This window comes from Schistocerca gregaria, chromosome X (genome assembly GCF_023897955.1).
Source record: "Schistocerca gregaria isolate iqSchGreg1 chromosome X, iqSchGreg1.2, whole genome shotgun sequence".
Taxonomy (NCBI): Eukaryota; Metazoa; Arthropoda; class Insecta; order Orthoptera; family Acrididae; genus Schistocerca; species Schistocerca gregaria.
Genome location: NC_064931.1, coordinates 449,710,393 through 449,737,417, shown reverse-complemented (window position 1 = coordinate 449,737,417; position 27,025 = coordinate 449,710,393). Strand labels below are relative to the sequence as shown.

General features: G+C 43.0%; 1 protein-coding gene across 2 annotated transcripts in view; it reads left to right on the top strand.

Moving 5' to 3' along the window:
* The window catches only part of LOC126298648 (uncharacterized), a 432,853-nt gene that overhangs the window by 243,093 nt on the left and 162,735 nt on the right, over positions 1-27,025 (top strand). For both annotated transcript variants that reach the window (XM_049990060.1, XM_049990061.1), the window contains exon 2: positions 22,576-22,642. In XM_049990060.1, coding sequence (XP_049846017.1) covers positions 22,576-22,642 — 67 coding nt within the window. The remainder of the gene's footprint in view (positions 1-22,575; positions 22,643-27,025) is intronic.

Genomic DNA, 27,025 nt, shown 5'->3' with positions numbered 1-27,025 from the left:
TATTTCTCGAAGATACACAGAGCGTCGAGGAATCGTAGAATTATATATTGGGAACGATATATTTGAACATATTAGCAACGAAACTAACAAGTACTACAGTCAAAATTGCAATAGAACGAAACTGGATTAAAAAATGACAAATTTGTCGACGTTACGGGACCCGAACTTAGAAAATAGTTTTGGACTGGATATCCTTATGGGAATTGTAAAAAATAAAAAAAAAGCAAGGATCCATGATTACTGGTCAACGAATCCGTTGATAGACACACCGATATTTCGCAAAATGTCGCGCAACCGATTCAGACAAGTGTTATCGTTTTTACATTTTTCCTACAGCAACAATAAACCGGATAATGCCGACCAGCCTATCAAAATGCAATTGGTAACTGATTATTTTTCCAATAAGTTTAAAGAAACGTTTAATCTAAGTCAAAATATCTCAACTGACGAAGGAATGATACCTTGGCGCGGACTGTTAAATTTTAAAGCAGTCGAAAATTACGAACTACGGCATACTCATTCGGATGCTGTGTGATTCGGGTCCGAAATACGTTTCCTCGTTCAAGATACAGGCCGGCGCTGGACAGCCTTTAGCAAAAACAGCGATAGAACTATTGACACCTACTGATGGAAAGTGGCATCACCTCTTAATAGATAATTATTTTGATAGTGTAGAACTTGCAGACAAGTTACTTGAAAAGAAAATTCGAGTTTGTGGAACGATACGACAAAATAGAGGCTTTCCGGGAAATGAAGGTGCACAAAAGTCAATGTGTTTGAAGCTTGTCATCAACAAAAAGGCGGCAAATGGCCGCCGACAAGCCAAGTAATCCGAATTATCACTGCCGGCTCCAAGTGAATATGTACGAGACGTGCGGACGGCAAAGTGTTAAGAGTACGCCGCAATAGAGCTTAGATAACTACGTGCAGCCCCAGACATGACATAACTTCAATTATCAACCTGTATCCTTCCATTCCCCCCATGAACCATGGATCTTGGCGTTGGTGGGGAGGCTTGCGTGCCTCAACGATACAGATAGCCGTACCGTAGGTGCAACCACAACGGAGGGATATCTGTTGAGAGGCCAGTCAAGCGTGTGGTTCCTGAAGAGGGGCAGCAGCCTTTTCAGTAGTTGCAGGGGCAACAGTCTGGATGATAGACTGATCTGGCCCCGTAACACTAACCAAAACGGCCTTGCTGTTGTGGTACTGCGAACGGCTGAAAGCAAGGGGAAACTACAGCCGTAACTTTTCCCGAGGGCATGCAGCTTTACTGTATGATTAAATGATGACGACGTCCTCTTGAGTTAAATATTCCGGAGGTAAATAGTCCCCCATTCAGATCTCCGGGCGGGGACTACTCAAGAGGACGTAGTTATCAAGAGAAAGAAAACTGGCGTTCTACGGGTCGGAGCGTGGAATGTCAGATCCCATAATCGGGCAGGTAGGTTAGAAAATTTAAAAAGGGAAATGGATAGGTTAAAGTTATAGTGGGAATTAGTGAAGTTCGGTGGCAGGACGAACAAGACTTTTGGTCAGGTGAATACAGGGTTATAAATACAAAATCAAATAGTGGTAATGCTGGAGTAGGTTTAATAATGAATAAAAAAATAGGAGTGCGGGTAAGCTACTACCAACAGCAAAGTGAACGCATTATTGTGGCCAAGATAGACACAAAGCCCATGCCTACTACAGTAGTACAAGTTTATATGCCAACTAGCTCTGCAGATGACGAAGAAATTGATGAAATGTATGATGAGATAAAAGAAATTATTCAGGTAGTGAAGGGAGATGAAAATGTAATAGTCATGGGTGACTATAATTCGACAGTAGGAAAAGGAAGAGAAGGAAACATAGTAGGTGAAAATGGATTGGTGCTAAGAAATGAAAGAGGAAGCCGCCTGGTAGGATTTTGCACAGAGCATAACTTAACCATAGCTAACACTTGGTTCAAGAATCATGAAAGAAGGTTGAATACATGGAAAAACACTGGAGATACTGACAGGTTTCAGATAGATTATCTAATGGTAAGACAGAGATTTAGGAACCAGATTTTAAATAGTAAGACATTTCCAGGGTCAGATGTGGACTCTGAACATACTTTATTGGTTATGAACTGTAGATTAAAACTGTAGAAACTGCAAAAAGGTGGGAATTCAAGGAGATGGGACATGGATAAACTGAAAGAACCAGAAGTTGTACAGCATTTCAGGGAGAGTATAAGGGATCAATTGACAGGAATGGGGGAAAGAAATACAGTAGAAGAAGAATGGGTAGCTTTGAGGGATGAAGTATTGAAGGCAACACAGGATCAAGTAGGTAAAAAGACGAGGGCTAGTAGAAATCCTTGGGTAACAGATCAGACACTGCATTTTTGTATTTTCTCCTTTCATCAATTAAATTCAGTAAGTGAAGAAGGCAAAAAGGATTGAAACGTCTCAAAAATGAGATGGACAGGAAATGCAAAATGGCTAAGCAGGGATGGCTAGAGGACAAATGTAAGGATGTAGAGGCTTATCTCACGAGGGGTAAGATAGATACTGCCTACAGGAAAATTAAAGAGACCTTTGGAGAAAAGAGAGCCACTTGTATGAATATCAAGAGCTCAGGTGGAAACCCAGTTCTAAACAAAGAAGGGAAAGCAGAAAGGTGGAAGGAGTATATAGAAGGTCTATACAGGGGCGGTGTTCTTGAGGACAATATTATGGAAATGGAAGATACGATACTGCGTGAACAGATTGAAAGAGCACTGAAAGACATAAGTCGAAACAAGGCCTCGGGAGTAGACAACATTCCATTAGAACTACTGACCGCCTTGGGAGAGATAGGCCTAACAAAACTATACCATCTGGTGAGAAAGATGTTTGAGACAGGCGAAATTCCCTCAGACTTCAAGAAGAATTTGATAATTCCAATCCCAATGAAAGCAGGTGTTGGCAGATGTTAAAATTATCGAACTATCAGTTTAATAAGTCACAGCTGCAAAATTCTAATGCGAATTTATTCAGACAGATGGAAAAATTGGTAGAAGCTGACCTCGGGAAAGATCAGTTTGGATTCTGCAGAAATGTTGGAACACGTGAGGCAACACTGACCCTGCGACTTATCTTAGAAGAAAGATTAAGGAAAGGCAAACCTACGTTTCTAGCATTTGTAGACTTACAGAAAGCTTTTGAAAATTTTGACTGGAATACTCTTTCAAATTATGAAGGTGGCAGGGGTAAAATACAGGGAGCGAAAGGCTATTTACAATTTGTACAGAGACCAGATGGCAGTTATACGAGTCGAGGGGCATGAAAGGGAAGCAGCGGTTGGGAAGGGAGTGAGACAGGTTTGTAGCCTCTACCCAATGTTATTCAATCTGTATATTGAGCAAGCAGTAAAGAAAACAAAAGAAAAATTCGGAGTAGGTATTAAAATTCATGGAGAAGAAATAAAAACTTTGACAGAATTACAATGTCATCGGCGAACCTCAGAGACAGCAAAGGACTTGGAAGAGCAGTTGAACGTAATGGATAGTGTCTTGAAAGGAGGATATAAGATGAACATCAACAAATGCAAAACGAGGATAATGGAATGTAGTCGGATTAAATGGGGTGATGCTGATGGAATCAGATTAGGAAATGAGACACTTAAAGTAGTAAAGGAGTTTTGCTATTTGGGGAGCAAAATAACTGATGATGGTCGACGTCGAGAGGACATAAAATGTAGACTGTCATTGACAAGGAAAGCGTTTCTTAAGAAGAGAAATTTGTTAACATCGAGTATAGATTTAAGTGTCAGGAAGCGTTTCTGAAAGTATTCGTATGGAGTGTAGCCATGTATGGAAGTGAAACATGGATGATAAATAGTTTAGACAAGATGAGAATAGAAGCTTTCGTAATGCTGAAGATTAGATGAGTACATCACATAACTAATGAGGTGGTATTGAATAGAATTGGGGAGAAGAGGAGTTTGTGGTACAACTTGACAAGGATGGACCGGTTGGTAGAACATGTTCTGAGACATCAAGAGATCACAAATTTAGCATTGCAGGGCAGCGTGGAGGGTAAAAATCGTAGAGGGAGAGCAAGAGATGAATACACTAAGCAGATTCAGAAGGATGTAGGCTGCAGTAGGTACTGGGAGATGAAGCAGCTTGCACAGGATAGAGTAGCATGGATAGCTGCATCGACCAGTCTCAGGGCTGAAGACGACAACAACAACATCCTTCCATTATGAAAAGTGAATTTATAGACTGTAATAATAAATACCTAAAATATTCTACGTATTACGAAAGGTAAAGTTCCGCGTTCTGGGCCTAGGCGGCCAATCAGGTCTGACAGCGCCGTGTCATCCTCCGCCAATAGCGTCACCAGGTGCTGTACGAAGGGCTATGTGGTCAGTACACAGCTGTCTCGATGATTGTCGGCTTTCTTCACCATGGAACCGCTACTAATAGGTCGACTACCTCTTCAGTTGTCATCGCGAGGCTGAGTGCACGCCGTACCAGACATCCCACCAAGTAAAAATCCCTGGGAGTACCGGGAATCGGACACTTGTCTTCAGCATGGCCGTCAGCAGCACAGACCTTTCAGCTACGTCTAAATAATTAAGGATTCAAACTATATATCACGTAAGTAAATATAACTTTTAATGTCTTCTTTTATCATAGACAGGTCGGCCTCCTTTTAAATATACACTCCTGGAAATTGAAATAAGAACACCGTGAATTCATTGTGCTAGGAAGGGGAAACTTTATTGACACATTCCTGGGGTCAGATACATCACATGATCACACTGACAGAACCACAGGCACATAGACACAGGCAACAGAGCATGCACAATGTCGGCACTAGTACAGTGTATATCCACCTTTCGCAGCAATGCAGGCTGCTATTCTCCCATGGAGACGATCGTAGAGATGCTGGATGTAGTCCTGTGGAACGGCTTGCCATGCCATTTCCACCTGGCACCTCAGTTGGACGAGCGTTCGTGCTGGACGTGCAGACCGCGTGAGACGACGCTTTATCCAGTCCCAAACATGCTCAATGGGGGACAGATCCGGAGATGTTGCTGGCCAGGGTAGTTGACTTACACCTTCTAGAGCACGTTGGGTGGCACGGGATACATGCGGACGTGCATTGTCCTGTTGGAACAGCAAGTTCCCTTGCCGGTCTAGGAATGGTAGAACGATGGGTTCGATGACGGTTTGGATGTACCGTGCACTATTCAGTGTCCCCTCGACGATCACCAGAGATGTACGGCCAGTGTAGGAGATCGCTCCCCACACCATGATGCCGGGTGTTGGCCCTGTGTGCCTCGGTCGTATGCAGTCCTGATTGTGGTGCTCACCTACACGGCGCCAAACACGCATAAGACCATCATTGGCATCAAGGCAGAAGCGACTCTCATCGCTGAAGACGACACGTCTCCATTCGTCCCTCCATTCACGCCTGTCGCGACACCACTGGAGGCGGGCTGCACGATGTTGGGGCGTCAGCGGAAGACGGCCTAACGGTGTGCGGGACCGTAGTCCAGCTTCATGGAGACGGTTGCGAATGGTCCTCGCCGATACCCCAGGAGCAACAGTGTCCCTAATTTGCTGGGAAGTGGCGGTGCGGTCCCCTACGGCACTGCGTAGGATCCTACGGTCTTGGCGTGCATCCGTGCGTCGCAGCAGTCCGACGGTCACGTGCACCTTCCGCCGACCACTGGCGACAACATCGATGTACTGTGGAGACCTCACGCCCCACGTGTTGAGCAATTCGGCGGTACGTCCACCCGGCCTCCCGCATGCCCACTATACGCCCTCGCTCAAAGTCCGTCAACTGCACATACGGTTCACGTCCACGCTGTCGCGGCATGCTACCAGTGTTAAAGACTGCGATGGAGCTCCGTATTCCACGGCAAACTGGCTGACACTGACGGCGGCGGTGCACAAATGCTGCGCAGCTAGCGCCATTCGACGGCCAACACCGCGGTTCCTGGTGTGTCCGCTGTGCCGTGCGTGTTATCATTGCTTGTACAGCCCTCTCGCAGTGTCCGGAGCAAGTATGGTGGGTCTGACACACCGGTGTCAATGTGTTCTTTTTTCCATTTCCAGGAGTGTAGAAGACGTGTGGAAAATGAGAACTAAACGCCATAAAATGATAGTCACCATTTTTGGGTACACAATGGAATTCTTTCTGCAATGACAGAAGGCGATTGCGTGGTCATTTCACAGGCCCTCTGATGGGACATGTTGACACTTGTACATCAGAGACATTGGGTTCATTACCAGAACAAAGCAGCTAGCGCGGCGTAGTGTGTCTGACATGGAATAAATAAGGACAACGGCGAGCTGATCACACATTGCAAGGAGTGCGCCACATACCATCAGGCAACTTTCCAATCGTTATTTCTTGTCATCACTAAAGGGCCCGAGGATTGCCTGCACGTATATTTCTCGGCACATCCTTAAGATGTACGTGGATGATAGTGACAGGTGCATTGTTGCAGTTCCCATGTTTGCTCCAACTGTCATCCTTCAACGAGAAACAACAATTTATGCATTGCGCCGCATATTAACTATAGTAGGATTTTGTGAGGTGATTTTCTCGGACAATGAGCACCAGTTTCGATCCTAAATATTCAGAAACTTCTGAATACCTTCTCACTACTCTTTAAAAGGGTGCAGCAAAAAGCCAAGTGCACGTCATTGCTAACAGCTTCATTAAGCGCCAACCGTAGCTTGCAGCATACGTGGAGGGTAAGACTCCCGTGGGCTACAATAACACACAGCATGATGCTTACTCCAGCTGAGAAACCTGCAAGTGTCGTGGAGGGCCGGACATTCTTTTCTACTACAGGACTTCTTTCTTGCTCACGTCTTTGTGCTCCAACCTGGATGGATGTCCATCACCATCATTGAGCTCCAAAATGTGGTTATGACCACTACATATATTCAGAAGGAAATCAACTGACGACACGCCATCTAGATGTACCACCGACAGGTTTCCACGTTTATCGAGCCAACACCATGCCATAGCAGCAGGACAGGCTTCAATTTCTGTTTATCGACCAGAGCTGGATCTCAGCTCAGCTTTACCACCACTGGGCTACTGCGGCTCAGAATTGGGGGTGGTAGAACACTTCACTAGAACGTTTGCCTCACTGACCGCCAACATGACAACTCATCACCAGAAGCGCTACCACCAGTGCCCTCACGTCCACCGTCCAAACGACAGTTATCGTTCCAGCCGTACCTGGCGTCTTTAAGAAGCAGAGATCTTTTATCTCAGCCAGTGTGTTCCGCGCTTCCACCTCAGGCGACGGTAAAGGCGAATCATTACTACTGGCAGGCCACGAAGAACTCTGAGAAAGTTCAATGTAACAGGTTGCATAGTAGCTAAGGTGGTTTATTTCAGGCAATCTTCCACAGCCAGGTGCCACCGGAATCCACCGTCTCCGTTGCTAGTTTTCCAACAGAGTTCACCACAGCCGCCTCTACCTACTGCTTCTCCATGGAATTTTAATCTATACACAGTGCTTGCTGACAGGTGATTAATCCATAAGTAACGTTAAAAGACAGACTCAGATATCTATCAGAGATTGAAGTGTTATTTCTGACTGGCGGTAGGCTTAAGTTAGAGCCAGAACCTCCGGAAAAAATCTCTCATCTGCAACTACAATTTTTTGCTAATTTTGTGGTATTCTTCCTGCACAGAAAACAAAATCTTTTGTTTGTGTATATATCTAGTGCATAAATTAACAGTATATTGGGTGTTAATTATTTTCTTTGAGGTGCATCAGGTGCATCATAGCGCTATTACTTTATCGTGGATGAACGGTTAGTGACAATGTAGAGCAGTGTCTACTTTATACGATATGTCTGTTCAACCTAGTGGAACCGAGAGAGATGACATAGTAAGGCTTTGGATTCATAGCAGAGAGGAAGGCAGTTCAAATCCCTGTCCGACCATCCAGACATAGGTTTTTCATGATTTTCCTAAACAGATTATTGCAAATACCATTGGTCGCATTGAAGAGCATACGGCCTATTTCTAGCACCATCGTTTTCCTGTCCGGTCTACTGTAATGACCTCGTCTTCGACACGGTACTAAACATTAACCTTTCTTCCACCTTTGAAACTAGTGGGATTTGCAGCTCTTATATCGGACTTAATTACTCGTGTTGAGAAGCGGGACTTTGTTACACGATGGTTTAATGTAGTTTGAGTTACTGGAAGTCCTTCAGCGTCTTGCATCCTTACAGCGTCTTCCATTTCTCTTAACTGCTAGTGACTGTTTCTTTTGCTGTCCAATGGAGCACTGAGTGTCGAGAACTGGAGCAGTGCTTTAGTCGAATAAATTGTACTTGTAAGGCAGTACAGGGAGAAACCCGGTTCCTGACGCGCGTAATACGAGAAACTCGACCAAGTTTTTACAGCCAAGGCCTTCCTTCGTCTTTCGTGTCAAGGTCCACTCCGGGAAAGTTCCTGCACCAGTACTCGTTCGGCAGCGTTAGTTATGGAACGGTTATTCATAAAAACAGTTTTAGTCGCCAAAATTTTATTTGAAAGGAGTTTACCATATTTATCAAGATCAATATTAATATCAATGATTACGTATGTAGCCCGAGAGAGCTTGCTGCCTTTTTGTTTTGTTCCGCGCATCTGGCGGAGAACGAGGCAGTTTACATATTCATTAAAGTAGCTGTATGGCTTTTCAGTCAGCACTGTAATGTTTGAATTACAGCCTTCGGCTACCCGCCAATCCTAAAACGGATTAATTTAGAGAAAATTAAAAGCTCTATAGTTTCAGAATAAAATGCGAGTCAGTTGATTCGTGCTAAATGTAAACAGGAAACAAGAACGGCTTCATCCATTTTCATAACCGGAACATGACTTCCACAAAGCCAACGTATTCTCACTAGAATCGTGTGCTAAATTCAATAGTAGGGTTGTCAGTATAAAACTAACATGTAATACATAAAGCCGGCCGCGGTGGCCGTGCGGTTCTGGCGTTGCAGTCCGGAACCGCGGGACTGCTACGGTCGCAGGTTCGAATCCTGCCTCGGGCACGGGTGTGTGTGATGTCCTTAGGTTAGTTAGGTTTAAGTAGTTCTAAGTTCTACGGGACTTATGACCTAAGATGTTGAGTCCCATAGTGCTCAGAGCCATTTGAACCATTTTTTTGTAATACATAAAGCATGCTCATAACACAAATACAGCATAAAGCACAGTCGGAGCTTAACGGACAGCGCACCCCATTTTACGTTTGCTGAATGTCCAGAATCAGTCCATGCGTTATAGCAATAAGAAGCTTCTAGAATCATATGGAACGCTTCATTATTAAATTACAATTGCTGACAATAATTTAGAGTCGAACCTGGGACATGTGTATCACTAGCCAGTAGTTACTACCGTTAAATCACAATTCACTTCACAAAAGCATTTGTTGCGGCGTTTTCCTGAAGGGAAAAGAAAACAGCGACGCTCTTTTTCGACCGGACGATGTGGCCGAGCGGTTCTAGGCGCTTCAGTCCAGAACCGCGCTGCTGCTACAGTCGCAGGTTCGAATCCTGGCTCGGGCATGGATGTGTGTGATGTCCTTAGGTTAGTTAGGTTCAAGTAGGTCTAAGTCTGGTGGACTGATGACCTCAGATGTTAACTCCCATGGTGCTCAGATCCATTGGAACCATTTGAACGCTCTTTTCCAGAAACTGATTTGAAGCCGGCTGCAGTACTATGCCCCTGAAACTTGTTAAAGGCTCTCGTTTAAGTCCGTGGGCATCCTTGCTTTCTGTTGTTGGTATCACGTCACCACGGCTAGATGCTATTTTGAAATGCTGACATTACACGATCACATTTCTTGACGTGGGATCTTTATAGATTTGAACAGTAGTATGTGGGACTCTATTCGACAAGTATCAAATTAGCGCTTTAGTAACAATTCTGGTTAAGAGTATAGCCAGAATAAACGTAAAAGAAACGTAATTAAGTAATCTGAGCTTGTAACGCATCATAAAGGTTTTTTATTTAGTTCTGGTGACTAGTTATGGATTGCAGTAATCCTCATTAATCATGGAGACTGAAACGGAAACAAAGTATTCATCGTCGTTTTGCCCTTACGAGTGAGAGGAATAGTGTGAAAGTATTGGTGTCTCGCTTCACTATACTGCTCACGAATACCATTATAGGCACTGCCTTACACCCCCGCCACCCACCACATCCAACGGGTCTCTTCAGCACTGACGAAAATGGAAAGCAAATGTTCCAACCTTTTGCTATAACGTTTGTGGGGCATTTTTTGTGAGTGACAATCATCCATTTGTGAAACTGTCTCTGACAATAATATCGATCAACATGGTCAGACCATTACAAGCAGTGTTTAGTCTCAAAATCGTCTTCCACTGGGAAAGAAGGAAGGGAGAGAGATTAGGGTGTACCGTCCCTTAGACAACGAGGTCATTGGAAACGGAGTACAAGCTCTGATTTGGGGAAGGAAATCGACCGTGTCCTCTCAAAGGAGCCATCCAGGCATTTGCTTCAAGCGGTTTAAGGAAACCGCGAAAACCCTAAATCCAGATAGCCGGACGCGAATTGAACTGTCGTTTCCCCGAATGTGAGTCCACTGTGCTAACCACTGCGTTACCTCGCTCGGTCTCTTCCACGAGGAGCCCGGAAGTTTATAGAACTTAGTAAATAAGTACAGCCTTGATGCTAGCGTAGCGGAGAGATGAGCAGAGCACACTACGAGCATGAACTTCTTTCCGTTGACTTCTGAGACCATTTCTAAAGGCGCATACCAGTGAGATGAAGTGGGAAAACTGTAGATAGTACTGGGGTCATGCTATGATTCCGAATTCTTCTTTGACTTCTTTCACCTCTAAGACATATGCACACTACAGAGACAACCACTGTACTACACTCCACATCCAATCTTAGTGCCTTTCGACAAAACCCTGGAAGAAATACTTCACTACAAGTGATATTCAGTGTCATCGCTACATTGTGGACATTGATGCTGAACATAAAGAGGTTCCAACGAAACATAAGTCACTAATTTAAAATTTCGAGTAATAGACGGAGATTCGTGTAAAATGAACAGGCTTTTCCTCTGCACTGGATGTACTGCATCACAAGCATGCGTTTATTGCTACTGCATCAAAAATATTTTCTCAACGATCTAACAGTTGCTCATCTCGGATTCATAGAGACCTCTGAATAAATCAGTCATAGGTATAGCTTGCAGCATCTCTCTTAACACATCACACGCTACGCAAGCCCTGGTACCCAACTTCACCTGCAACTATCCATTTTGTTTTTGTTATGCTGGGGAATTTTAGGTTTCCTATTTTGATATGACATGCGATCTTGTTGTATCGTTCATTTCTGTGTATAATCTGTCTGTTTTCTCTTTTAATTCAACTACTTACACATTTCGTGACACTTGGATGAAACATCAAAAGTTATTACACATAAACTCAACGTTATTACATAATATTTAAAAGGTATTCTACTAGGTTTTAACACACTGTCAGCAATTGCAGGTCACATCGAACTGTAATATGAGAGATTCTGCGGTAGGTGTCAGTTTCGAAGCATACAATAGGGATCTGCAATTTTTCAAATCATTTCCTCGTACGTGATCTCTCTAAATTCATAAGTAAATCATTGTAGACATCCGCCTTGGGATACTCTCTGGCAAAAGCTATGTACAGAGTGATCTTACTCAGTGGTAAGACGGACAGTGGACGCGCATCGACGGGACCGTGGTTCAACTCCTCGTCTAGCCACCCAATTTACCAGATTTGACTGGGGGTTCTCTAAGATCTGTCTGATTTCCTATCCACGTCTGGCTCCAGTCCGAACACTTGGTACCACCTTTAATGACTTTAGCTCCTAATCTTCCGCTCTTCATTCATTTATTCCTTTCGAAGCCAGGTGATCCGGCAGGCAATGTGACACGGCCAGTACTTCCTATACATTTTCGAAGATACGTAGCAGCTAGAAGATCTACAATACTCCCAAGAAATGCTAAATGATGGTGTAAACATATCTTAAGACAGCTAAGGGATACGCCGCCCTCAAACAGTTCACTCAGAGAGAGAGAGAGAGAGAGAGAGAGATAGAGAGAGAGAGAGAATTGCTCGAGCAGCACGTTCAGGCGAGCTGTTGGAGACATGGCTCAGAGTTGATATTAGACAATGCCAACCCAGAAAACTATGCTTGCTGTTGGGCCTCCTATGCAATTATAAATTTCCAATTATCACACATACATCAACATTCGCGAAAACTGCAAAACATAGATGAAAATGTTCCGACTGAATCCAGAGTTGTTTCAGTTCCACGTCTTTATGAATGTACCCAACAAGACAGAGGCTACACCATGTCTAGAAATTTGTTTCACATTTGGCGAAGTTTACAGCTTCGCTTACGAAAAAAGTTCAACAGTTATTTTTGAAATAAGTTCAGCGCTGTATTCCCCTTTCTACGAGCTACCATATGCAGCTGGCAAAAGAACAACTTTGTTCCATTACAAACAGACCACTCCTTTCATATATATTTAGGTACGGAACATGAAGCATAACCAAAATACTTTCAATTTTGTGTGTCATTATTTGCTGAAAATCTAGTTTTTGTGTTCTGAACCGTTCATGGCTAATAATGGATGTTATTATTTAGGTAACACTGATTTATTGTAAGCAGATTTGAAACGATGTTGCCTGAATGGGAGATCAGCATGTAGTTCGCTAGTATAGGAACGTTTTGCATGCAACAGCAGCAGGGGAAGCAAAACATAGCAGTCTCTTTTGTGTGTGTGTGTGTGTACACACAGTAAAGTCATGGGCTAACACACCTTTTGCCAACATTTTCACAGAACTGAGGAAAGATGCCCATTGCATTTTTTTATAGAAGAAAGTCATGGAAGTCATCTGAAGTGTTTAAAATATTGCGGAAATTGCGGTTCAAGATTAACAGACTTGGATTTGGGCGCTGGTTCTCCAGATTTCGAACGTAGCATTCCATTCATAAGAGCAAAGTTTTCGAAAATGTATTTAGTAATGTATATACAAAGATAATCCATCGGTAAAATAGTAGCTATTGGAAGTCATGATTAAAAACACAACTGTAAAGTAATGAACCGCTGGTGTCAGTATACTAGTAACTCTTGCCACTGAAAACTCTCTCTGCAGCTAAAAATTAGATTCAATATATTCAAAATCAATCCCGACAGATTCAGCGTAAATGAATAAATGTAGAAGAAAGTAAAAAACCATCGCCGGCCAGAGTGGCCGAGTGGATCTAGGCGCTCCATTCTGGAACCGCGCGACCGCTACGGTTACGGGTTCGAATCCTGCCTCGGGCATGGATGTGTGTGATGTCCTTAGGTTAGTTAGGTTTAAGTAGTTCTAAGTTCTAGGGGACTGATGACCTCAGAAGTTAAGTCCCATAGTGCTCAGAGCCATTTGAACCAAAAAACCATCGATGTAGGTGGAAAAGTCAAACGGGAACGTATTACGGTATGAGGGAAAAGTGTGACGGGTGTACGTGAGCCTGCATCCTCAATAACAAAAAGTGTAGGTTTATGTAAAAAAAAAAATGGCTGCAAATGACTAGCAAGTAGACGTTTGTAGTTTCAGCTTGCTGAACCAAAGGATACGTTCTACATTACAACTTACAATGTTCATAATCAACTAAACTTGCGGCCAGCCAACTAAATGGCAGAGTGAAGTCATTTTAGGCAAGGAGAACACGCGTGAGAAAAGGAAAGAATGACTCAAAGCGATCGATTGATTAATTTCGTCATATATTCTCATTCTTCAGTGTAAATATATTTTGTAGAGGACGAAATCAATCCTGACAAATGCAAGGTAAATAAATAAATAAATAAATAAATAAATAAATAAAGAGGAAAACGCTATTGTATAGATCTCAAAAGCCAGATGAAGCCTTCATTAGCGTAAAAAGAATAGTGAGTAACAAGCTAAATCTCGATTGTGAACCTTACGGAAAAGAACTACGTATGCTAAAAGGCAACGCTGGCAAGCACATCTTGTAGGCTGTCAGTGGCAGCGCTAGTGAAAGGAATACGTAACGCATTTCGTAAGGATGTCGATGACCCAACGCGTGAGACAGTTCCATCGGATGGGAAATCCCCGACTTCTTAGCGGTAACGTAATTCCTGTTGCTGTTCTGGCATATCGAGTGAGAAGCAAACAGCTGAAAAGAAGTGTGCCGTCATAAAATAAATAGCTCCGTAGGTATACATTATTAAATACAATATTTGTTACGTTATTTGTCAGTCTCTGTTGGCTGCGACGTCGTCAATACATGTCGAGCTTGTTGTGCTCTTCAGAATTCAGCAACGAGATCAGTAGTAGTCTCGACTGTGTGCAGATGTAAGGGTGTGATTCCTTACGTCTATAGGCCATGCTTCAGATAGTTCAAATCATTGCCAGCCTTTAACCCGTTGTATATCTACACGTGCATTTCTTGTGGGCGCCAAGAGGTACACTACTGGTAAGAAATTTGTTTCATTATTTGTCCGAGCCCAACAAACTGGAACGCAATATAATCTTAAAAATACAATCTGATATTAATGATTTAGAGATATTCACGCTTTGAGTCGAATATCCAGCGGTTACGACGACACCGCCATTGGCTGCAAACAAGTCTTCCTTGTCACAGGGTTCGCTCACATTAATGAAAACCAAGAATAATTCCAAGCCTGCCTTTTTCCACTTACACAAACTTCATCATCACTGATATTCTACTTCTCCAAACTAATTTTGCACTTTGTCACTCCTGTTCTCAACCTGTTCTCAATCTGTTCAGACTCTTCCACCTCCCGTACAAGAGATAGCACCCTGAAGGTAAATCCTCTTTTGCTGTCTCTAATCCTCCAGGTGACTTTACCCTTCGCAGCTCAGTTCGGCAGGCTTCTGATGTGTTTGGAACTGGTGCTGTTCTAAGGAGGAAACTTTTTCTGGACTTCAGTCGTCATGGACAAGAAAGAGTTCCAAACAATGGACGCCTTTGATATGTTGGTTGCTTCTTTTTAATCTCTGCTCTTACCTGTCTTCTTGCATGTGGAAATGCTGCTCTCATGTGCGGAAAGATCTTCCTGACAAGAGTTGGTTTTAGACACCCTGTGCCTGTGCGGCCTGTCTGACGAAGAGCCACATCAACTTGATTAGCATGTGCAGAGTTTCTCCATACTGTAGCAGTGTTCTCTGCAGCAGAGAAATAAAGAGCAGGAGCGGATGTGCGGAAGGCGTTGGTCTGCACATCCCACGTGGTCTTCCTCGGTTAGCGGACTAGATACTTCCTGGTGCATTCGTTCTATCTGTTGTCCGCACAGTTAAGGTGCGATGAAATTTTAAACACAGGAATTTGAGGGTGAGCACAGTGATTTAAATCGTATCCTTCCCCGGTGATGTTCGGCTTTGTTTATGCCTTCTTATAGCGTAGGTGGAATGCACACTTTTGAGTTTTATTCGGATCGTCGTCGAAGATAGGAATTTCTTCGAGAGTGGATGTTAGAAAGCGACATTTGAAGAAGTGGAATCAAAACTAAGCTGCTACAGCTGTGTAATCTGCAGAGATGGACTGGATTCCGATGTTGGATGGCTGTCAACTGATATTTACTAGGGTTTGATAAAAAGTAGTTGCAATACTGCGGTATCATGAAGGATGTAAGTTAAATGGCATGGGAGCTGACTGTAGCTGATAGCAGGAGGTCAGTTGAAGTAGTGCAGTGAGCGGCGACGGCTGTGTGTGAGTCGTGAGTCAGTTGCAGTGCGTACTGTCTGGAAGTGAGGGAGGCCAGTTCAAGAGCTCTAACAGACGGCCACTGCAGCCTACTACTGCAGTATCTAGCGACATCGCCGTCGTCACGCAATGAGAAGAAAGCGATTGTACTGTCTGGCAGTGCATGCATGATGCCTCATGACTGCGTAGGAGAGGGTGGGAGATACCGGAACATCCACCGTATTCACCCAAAATGAGTCCGTGCTATTTCGACCTGTTCACCAAAATGAAGAAACGTCTTCGTGACACGCGCTACAACACAAGAGAAGGCTTTATCCGTACCATAGTACGGTCCTTTAGAGACATTGACGAAATACAGACGAAATCTGAGGGGTACCGAAACGAATGCCTGCCATGCCGGTGCTTAGTAATCACTGACTGTCTGTATAGGTATATTTTTGAAACGTTGAAAGGTGTGCAGGCGACACAGCGGATGTTGCCGAAATGGGGGCAGGAGATGTCTTAGAAGGACCCTTCGCCGTTTTATTCAAGCGTACGTTAGCGTCGCACCCCGTCGTGATTTTCTGCTTCGGATCACGTTAATATCTCGTCGAATGATTTTGGAAAGTCCCTAGTGATTCCACCCTGTACACCAGATCAAAAACTGCGGTCGCACTACACTCCAAAGGGGTGTTATTTATTTGGGCTCCAAGCTAACGATGTCGCTAGAGGAGGATTGAAGCGTCCGTGGGGTGTCAGCAGCGTCAAAGGGTACGAATAAAGTCGTCCTGTTGCTCGTCGCACTGAGTTTTCGAACGCGAAATGCGTGGTAAATAACGCCCCAAAGGAAGGGCTGGTTTCATTGATACCATTTCTGCCTCAGAACTTTTCGTGTCGATTCTGAGCGGCAACGTGTCAGAAATGCTTTCCTCGGTCGCTCATAAGAAAACTGTTTGATTTCAACGCTGGGCGCCGCGGTTGTGACCTCCATCGCAGAAGCGTCAAAAGAAGGGGTTAAATGTAGGTAAGAGGTGGTATGACGACCTTCCCATTGTGTGACGCGTCCAAGGTGGCGATGAGCAGATTTGCCGTGAATTTTAGTTCTAATATGACATCATTAAGTCACCATACGCCTCACATTAACATTTGAGCTCTATCCTTTTTTTTTTTTCGCACGATGTTTGAAGCTTCGCAGTCAGGGGGTGAAATCTTAAGGCGCCACCATTACAGAGGAAAGTTTTAGGCATATTCAGCCAAATTTCAAGCTTCTCTGTAGCAATGAGAGACAGTTACGGGGTTTCGAAAAGGCAACCCTTTAATTGCGTTGCTCAGTGGAATTGAAACTTGCCCTGCGCAGTGGAAATGACAGAGGATATAAATGAATATTTGGATGAATTCTTTGGTCATAATCATTTCCAGTAAGTTATTTATTTGATTTCAAGAACGTATAGATAACACATCTTGTATGCAAGTTATGTGATATAAGTATATGTGAATTAATATGGTCCCATAACGTTTTTAGCTTAGAAATCTGAAATCTAAAGATGCACGGCAGTCACATTGTACATGATGATGCTCAGCCAGCTCTCTCGGAAGCTGCACATGGTGTCTCACCTTCTGACCCCTAAGGCATGCGAAGCAATGGCAAAAGCGTTCTGCTGTGTGTAACTTTGAGAAATGGATATACTGAATGTAATAGTGGCTCACTTTCACAAGTAGTCCGGCAGAAGACAATAAAACGTGTGTAAAGGTGGGTGCCATAGTTCGATGCAGGTTACGTAATATGTAAAGTATCAAGAAAGTAACAGAATTCTTAAATATGAACATATCAGTGGCACAAGATTGTGAATAAACCTCAAAAGCTTAGATTCAGTTGATAATTATTCCAAAAAAATGGTTCAAATGGCTCTGAGCACTATGGGAATCTGAGGTCATAAATCCCCTAGAACTTAGAACTACTTAAACCTAACTAACCTAAGGACATCACACACACACACACACACACCCATGCCCGAGGCAGGATTCGAATCAGCAACCGTAGCAGTCCCGCGGTTCCGGACTGCAGCTCCAGAACCGCACGGCCACCGCGGCCGGCGATAATTATTGCTACAATAATGCATGCAATCGTTCGTAAGTGTAACACTTGGTATTTTGAATCATCAAAAAAGAAAGAATAGAACAATAAGAGTTCTGTATGCATTGGAAAATTTTACTAGATAACAGTGTGATGAATTCAACAAACCCATTTATTCGGATGGACTAATGGAAACCCAATTCTGTACTACGTGCCTCTAAAATTCACTACATCACACAATAATGGTAGTTTAAACATAGCTAAATGCACATTTAAGCTCCGAAAATAAAGCTTAAAATATTACGCAAAGCAGTGCAATGCAAGCCAAACTCCCACCATATATTTGTAACACGTAATCTGAGAAAGAGCAACAGAAAGCAACAGCAAAACAACTTAATGCGTTACTCGTCCATACCAGAACGGCAGCACCCGAAAAACGAAAACAGGACGATTCAGACAAGGTTAGACTGCCTTTGTAGGATTCAAACGGCTTGCACACAGCGAAAAACGAGGTCGCACTTGCTTCTCGTTGATTAGCCCTATAACTCACCAAATTGTTCTACTTTAAATACCCCTCCTGAGTTTGTCAAAGGTTATGAAGCCTTCAGTGATAGATTGCTTGGTACAGAAACATTTTTGCCATGTGCTTGCGACTAACCATTCACGGAAGAAGGAACAGTTATCTTTACATGCCGATAAGTGTAATATAATGCCTGTAACTAAGAGAGAGAACACGAGAGTATGTTCTTACAAGATTAATGAGGAAGCACGTACAACCGCATAAGTATTTATGGGTAATATTAGGAAACAGTTTAAAGCTGGACAGTCACTTACAATTACTATTAGACAATGTGACTAGGAACTTAAAATTGTTGGAAGTGTGTTGGAAAAATGCAATGAACATGTAAAAGAAGTGAAGTATAGGACATAGGTACGAATGGTTACAAGAGTATTCTACCCGTGTTTGGGGTGCTTAGCCAAGTATGCATGGCAACAGCCATCGAATGATCTTAAAGTCGCTCTTGTAGGGTCGTAACAGATCGGTGTAGCCCGTACGCAAGTGTAATAGAAATTCTCGATGAAATTAAATGTGGATGCTGTTCACCAAAATGAAGAAACGTCTTCGTGACACGCTCTACAACACAAGAGAAGGCTTCACCCGTACCATAGTACGGAGATACGTACTGGAAGAGGACTGCGCGAACATTACGCGAGATATACCAAAATGGCAGCATAATAATCATGAATACATGTGAATACGTGTGATACATCTCTATTAGAAACCACTGACAGATGAACAATCCGAGAAGCGACAAATACAGAATTCTGAAAGACGAACAACACCTACGAGGGTCGGTCAAAAAGTAATGCCTCCCATTTTTTTTCTACTTAAAAAAATTAAGTTAAGTGAAAAATTTGAATTTGGCGCCATTCCTCAAACCTTCTTCTGCAATCCACTGCAGTAGTAACTTTCTGTGTCAACAGGTGGCAGCACAGCAGAAGTTTGTAAGATGGCCGACATCGATGTTCGTTTGAGACAGCGTTGTGTGATTGAATTCTTGAATGCAGAAGGTGAAACGCCCATACGCATTCATGAAAGACTGAAGAAGGTGTATGGTGTTGTGACAGTGGATGTCAGCACTGTTAGACGATGGGTTCGTCGTTGTAAGGAAGCTGAAGGGCAAACACCGTTGACTGACGAAAAGCGGAGCGGCAGGCCGGTGAGTGCAGTGACTCCACACAACATTCAGCAAGTTGATGACATCATTCGTGGTGACCGTCGGGTGACTGCAGATGAAGTGTGTCGCATTATTTCTCTTAGTAAAGGCAGTGTGATCACGATTATTGAACAATTGGGGTACTCAAAAGTTTGTGCACGGTGGGTTCCAAGAATGTTAACCGATCAGAATAAAGAGGCAAGGAAAACAATAGCCTCCCAACACTTGCAGCGCTTCCGTTTGGAGGGAGATGAGTTTCTGAAAAAAATTGTGACCAGGGACGAAACATGGGTGCATTTTTTTGAACCCGAATCAAAGAGGCAGTCAATGGAGTGGCGTCACACAAGCTCGCCGAGGAAGAAAAAATTCAAAACTGTGCGATCGGCAGGGAAAGTTATGGCAACAGTTTTCTGGGATACAGAGGGTGTGATTCTGATTGATTTTTTGGAGCAGGGATGCACAATAAATTCTGTTCAATACGTCACAACCCTCAAAAAACTTAAAGCACGTCTTCAGCGAGTTCGCCCAACAAAATCAATGGCAGATGTTCTTCTTTTGCATGACAATGCAAGACCACACACCAGTCGTCACACCTCTGACGAGATTGTCAAAATTGGATGGGAAGTTTTGCCTCATCCCCCATACAGCCCTGACCTGGCACCATCAGACTTCCATCTGTTCGGGCCACTAAAAGAAGCTCATCGTGGGATTCATTTTGAAGATGAGGAGGCCGTCAAAACATCCGTGCGTCAATGGCTTAGGGAGCAGAGCTGTGATTTTTACCGTGCTGGGATACATGCCCTTGTTCAAAGATGGACCAAAACTGTAGAGATGGGCGGAGATTACATTGAAAAATGACAAAAGGATCCTCAATGTTGTGGTTTTCAACCTATGTAATTGCATTTAAATTTCCTGACAATTAAACGTAGAAAAAAAATAGGAGGCATTACTTTTTGACTGACCCTCGTACATACTTACTTACTATACAAATTTGCGACAATCCACTACTTAAGCACTGAGTTCACGAATATTCCACACATTGAGAAGCGTAGTGGCCAACGATTTGGGTATGCTGTTTATCTTGTTTTAAATGATGTCAACAACAAACAAAAGTTTCAGTTGTATATCGCAGAGAATCTTAGAATATCTTTTGGAAAATCGTTACATCTACCTGTTACCGTTTGCTATCGGTTTTGTTTGACAGAGCGAATGGGTTGCACTAGTTGGTAGGTGGCGTTGCAGACAATAACGGTAGCATTCTGTTTTACCGCATATTTGTGGCGTTACGTGGATAATCTGCGCGTTTCAGCAGGTCTGTGTTTGATACCCTAGTGGCCGATGTTGCGTAGCGACGTTAATTGGCAACAAATAAATTGTGAGTTAACTCCATGCGCTGTTTTTATAGCGCATTTATAAAGTCTTATGTTTGCAGTAACACACCAGCGAATTCCTGAGCTTGAGCTCTAAATTCAGTATACCATGTGTGAAATACTAGACCACCGTGCAAGAGAATAATAATGTGCAGGAATGTGTGTGTGTAATCTTATGGGACTTAACTGCTAAGGTGATCAGTCCCTAAGCTTACACACTACTTGCCCTTAATTATCCTAAGGACACACACACACACACACACACACACACACACACACACACACACACACACACACACACACACACACACACACACACACGCCCGAGGGAGGACTCGAACCTCCGCCGTGACCAGCCGCACCGTCCATGACTGTAGCGCCTAAGACCGCTCGGCTAATCCCGCGCGGCAATGTGCAGGATTATTTGATTCCTCTCCTATTCTTACGGTGACTGATACCCGGGGGAAGGATTGTCTGCGCGGCTCGGTATGTGTCTGAATCTGTCCAGTTTTCAAGTCATGACTATAGGAGACCTGTATGTGTGTATCAGTAATGTATGCATTACTGGAAATTTAAAAGCAACACTCTCCGTGTTACACGATGACTTTGATTTAATTCGTACCAATAGTCTGAATAGAATCTGTTTGACATCCCCTTTGTGACAGAAAAAATATTCCCGTTGCAAAACTCTTGTTCCAGCTAAACTGTTTGTGTCACATGGCAGTTGACAATGCTGATGAACTCCACCGGTTTCAGCAAGATCTGGTTTGTTGTTGTGACCTTCAGTCCGAAGACTGGTTTGATGCAAATTTCCCCTTCTTCACCTCCTCATTACTACTGCAACCTGCATCCAACTGAAACCGCTTACTGTACTGAAGCGTCTTCTTCCTCTAGAATTTGTACCCCCCCCCCCTTCCCCCTCCCACTGCTTTCCATTACCAAATCGACAGTTCCTAGAAATGAAGACGCAGACTCCTTACAAACGACCAGCAACTTCCTTTAATGGAAATTAATCCAAATTATCCCGTGATGGTATTATATTCCAAGCATCATTTGAACGAAACCTACTCGACACGAATACTTCAAAAATCTGTATAAAAAAAACTATGCTGTAGACCCAGCTGAAACTCGACGTATTCCGACAAAATAAAACTTTAGTTGATATCAATGTTAGCTACATACCAGAACGATAACTTTTTATCACCTCATATTTGAAAATAATTTTTTCTGAGGGGTCATTTTCCTGAAGAATTTGAAATTTTCCGAAAAATATTAAGGTGCACATGTTACTGGCGTTTATAAGTTTTCTCTGGATTTAAAGAGAGACGATTTCCTTAAGAGCTTTTTGACTTAAAATTTACTAACACCCGCCTTCAGCAAAATAAGGTTATTCTATAATAGCATCAATTAATTAATATTTTCTGAAGTCTTAATACAGTTCGCCTTAACTACACGGTGGACAGTGCCTGTCAATTTTCTCGATGAATCACAATCGGAGAGAAATTCAGACTATTAGCTTAGGGCGCAGTTTCTTATCTTCGTAGAATGTTGCCTTCTGCTCCGTTTAAAATACTCACCTTAAAATTTCATTCTACGGCGTTCTCCCCAAAATCACGGTACACTGTAAAGCTGCTGTTAATGTGTCAGATAAATGACGCACCACACATTTAAATCTCTTCTCTGTTTGTTATTAGGTACTGGCAACTGAAATCTGTGCGCTCCCCCCACCCAGGGAAATCTCGCCGCGTAGAACCGCTTTCGGTAAGTACACTCACCCGTCACACATGCCAAAGCTCCATAATGATGTTCTTGTGGTTTTGAAAAATATTTCATAGTACAGTATAAGTGGCTATGGAATTCTACGTTCAACTAACTGAGTTTTCTGCGTAACCTCCAACTAATTGTTAAATGGATAGGGAGATATACCGTACTGCAAAGTTATTATTGGATTTTTCTGCCTTCCATGATGAATTATGATGATAGAAAATGAACTTATATCTCTAATATCATAAATTAAGTTCTAAAAACAACTGTTAGAGGATGCACAGATCAAATGTTGCGTTCCTAAATTCCCAGACAAAAAATTGTCCCATTCACTTCTGCCAGGTCTTTAATCTCTTGCATCCTCGGTGCTGCACGAAGGTGTCACCAATCTCACGTGGAGAGGACAATACAATAGCGGATTGGTATTTCACTTTTAAAGGGGTCCAAATTTACGTTCAGCAACCCAATTTAACTTTCTTTCTAATTTTGTTAAATCGCTTACGCCGATTATCAAGGAGGTTCGTTCACTAAGACCCCAGCCGATTCCCTCAGTTCCCCTCTCCTCCGTATCGCTGATGACCATTAAAATTGCAGTTAATGACAGTTTGTAACAAACATTAAGTTGCCATGATGTCTACACATGCTTAGCTATAAAAACTATTAGAATTTCAGCACAACCCCACAAATTAGGTCGAAGTAACTCCCATTTACATTCTGTACATAGGGAAACCTTACGTAGCATGTTTCTCATTCAGAAATAACATTCGAAAGTTCGTTGTTCATAACAAGATAATGGTGAGCCTACCAGCATGTGCTGGAACTAGACAGCGCCAGGATCATGGTTTATCAAGTCTGCGCTTTATCGTTTCACGATATTGCTGGTTGCATTGGTCGGTTCCCACAACTGATACGAAAATATGGAGTCCATCAGCTCACGAAGGCCATACACAGCGTTTTGCTTTATCTTAAAGACCCCACACAACTAGCTTCCAAGAGGAAAGACTACTGTTTGTTCAGCTAAGTAGGATCATACAACCATGTGTGTGGTAACGGGTGAGCTTGGGCGCCCTGAAAATATTCTAGGTTTGGAGTTGGCGTGGCCGCAGCTCGTCGGCGGCCGCAAAGTGCCAAACCTTAGCCGGGGTCCAGGCCGAGCGCGTGGCTGGGAATTCCATTGTGACACAGTGTCGATGAAGGAGATATGCACGGAATGCCAAAGATGGCGGACTTTGTGAAACCTTAATGGCAGACATTTCACAGTTCGTATAGAAATTAATAGTAGCCAGATGAATCATGATACCTCAAAAAGAAACATGTGCATTACACCATCAGAATTGTCGTGCAAATAATTGTAATCAGATTTTCAATATCTTTATTAGTTTAAAGTTTAGTATCCGAAGATAAATTATACAAGTAACACCCAGCAACGAATTTCCAAAATCTAAATGGTTCATCCAATTTTGTCAATCGGTATGTTTTTAGAAGGTGGTTAGTGTAAACATAAATTGGTATAAATTACAGGCATGCAACTTGAATAGTACATCAGTTATTGGAGGTCATCACGTCAGGCTATAAGTACTCCTCAGTTACACGAAAAAACGGTAGCAGCATGCTTATAAATATATTTATTCATCTGTGTCTTTGTTTATATCCGATAATACTATTCATGAAGAAATTGGTCAATTATCTACTGCGTTTTAGAAAGAACAGAGACATTAGCCTACTGGCGTACTGCTGTTCTATTCCCTTGATATAAATTTATTTAATTTGTTTATGTATTTAATAATGTGTGTTAGAGGGTGTTTATGGTCCAGCCATAGGAAATAGTCATTTAAATGTAAATCCAGTATTTCGAACGTGTTTTGTGTTTGCGGGTGTGCATTGGCTTTGAGACAGGGCGGGAGCGCTCTAGCCGATCACAGCAATCGTTCCAAAAAGGACACGTGTAGAGACTGTACGTAAGTGGGGGAGGAGGATCGTTTCGAGAGAGAACAGGACAGTTCTGAATAGTGCGGCACGAGGGACAGTCGCACAGGACACGAGAGAGTCCTGGATAGTGCGGCGCGACGGACGCACGGTAGCGGGAAAGACTTGAAAAGTGGAGCAGTTTGCACGTGGTGGCGGGAGATAAAAATATTTCGTAGTGTCGACTCGTGCACTTGCGAGATTACCGTGGCTTCTGCAGTGAAGACGTAATATGCGTCTAGAAGTGAATATCTCGCTAGCTATGTTGTTGCCCATAACTAATTACGTGAAGTCGGAATCTATTGTTTCCCTGTTATTCAACTTATATTTTATTTAATTGCTGGACAATCGACACCAATAAGTGTTCTACAGTAATAAAGAGCGTTCTTAAAGGTGCTTCTGATATCGTGCTCATCATTTAAAGTCGTTAAAATAGTACATGCAGATTTTATTTAATTGCAGTCCTATGTTACATTCATAGATCGCAATTGCCAAGTGATAGGAACCTTCGACCATTCGAGTAATGTGTGGATTCGTATTGTATACTGTAGACTCAGCAGTAATTGGTTTGTAATGAGGCAACTGCGTAACCCAGCCCCTAGGCAAAGAAACCAGACAAAACGTTTAATATTTCAACTCTGAATCAGAGGGTATGTAGTTGAGGGCCACACCATCAACATTTTTGTTTTGAACGCCCGCACATGCCATGTACAGTATTTGACATAAAGCCTGGCCACCCGCCTGGCCGCAGAGACGAAATACGAATCGTTTAGATAAGGCGGAAATAAAGGTGGGCACTCAGAATCCAAAGTCCGACAATCTGCACAAACTGGCAACATTGTGGGATGCAGAATTTTATGGAACAAGTGTTGTGGTCGTGTCGAAGCAGTCTATCATTGTGTGCGGTCGTAATCTAGCAATAAACGTCGCGCAGTATAAATATGAAATAGAGCATTCGAGCCCACTTCTTTCTTTTACCCAAACTGCTTTTCTTCTGCATGCTAAACTCAATCAGTCTGACGAGAGTTAAGACACAATTTGCTTTACGCTTTAACCGCCTAGAAACACCAAAACTTTACATAAACATTTCCGCGCAAGAGCTCTTACCCCTCAGTCCAGCTCAAAACAATTTCTGAAAGTGTTTCCTCTCGCTGCAGCGCACACAAGCCAGCTGTTCGACCAAGTGATCGCGATGCACCACGCTTTCCATCTAACCACTTGTACTCGCAAGCATAAAACTATAATTATAGTTTCATTTTCCAGGAGAAATAATTTTGATAAACCAAGTGAATACTGGTGGTTCATGGTGTGGGTTCCTGTAGTCATGTCCTGGTTCATGAACCACGGGCAACGTATGAGTGGCCAAGTAAGTGGGCCTGACAGTCGGGATACCAGTTACTTTGGAATAAGGCTGGGCATCTCGGACATATTCGGAGTCGTGGTCACCTTTGTGCTCATACCGCAAAGACTACCAAATCCACCGGTTAATCCCTCAACCGTTAGGGGTAACACCCAATGGGACTCCGGGCAAGTAAGGCTAGCAACCTGCTTCCCTGGTACTTTAAATATGATGCTGGAAACAATCAGAGCAAAATGCCTCGGACCTTTGGAGGTGACGGAGTCCCACCTCTAACTGACAAACCATGCACTCCTAAGATACGACTTGGCAAACAAATGGTAATGAAATGAGAGCTATTAATATCAACTGAGGCTACTCTGGGAAGAAGGTAGAGCTGGCAGAGGCTGCAAGTAAGATGGGGCTGGACGTTTTAGCTGTTAGTGACATTCGGGTAAGGGGTGAGAAAGAAGAGGAAGTGGGAGAATACAAGGTCTACCTGTCAGGAGTCAAAGTAGGAATAGTACAATGGGGTGTAGGGCTTTACATCAGGAAAGAAATGGAACCCAGCGTAGTTGCAATAAGGTATGTAAACGAACGACTGATGTGGATAGATTTGACAGTATCTAGCAAGAAAATTAGGATTGTGTCAGTATATTCACATTGTGAAGGGTCAGATCAAGATAAGATGAATAGTTTTAATGAGGCACTCAGTGATGTAGTTGTTAGGGTAAAGGACAAGGACAGTGTTAAAATCATGGGTGATTTTAACGCCAGGATTGGAAATCGAACAGAAGGGTATTGAAAGGTTATGGGTAAATTTGGAGAGGATATGGAGGCCAACAAGAACGGGAAACAACTCTTTGATTTCTGTGTCAGTATGGGCTTAGTAATCACAAACTCCGTTTTTTAAACATAAGAACATTCACCGGTATACTTGGGAAGGCAGGGGAACCAGATCTGTCATTGACTATAAAATAACAGATCATGAATTCAGGAAGGCTGAAAGGGACACACGTGTATTCAGGGGATTCTTTGATGACACTGATCATTATTTAATCTACAGTGAAATTGGGATT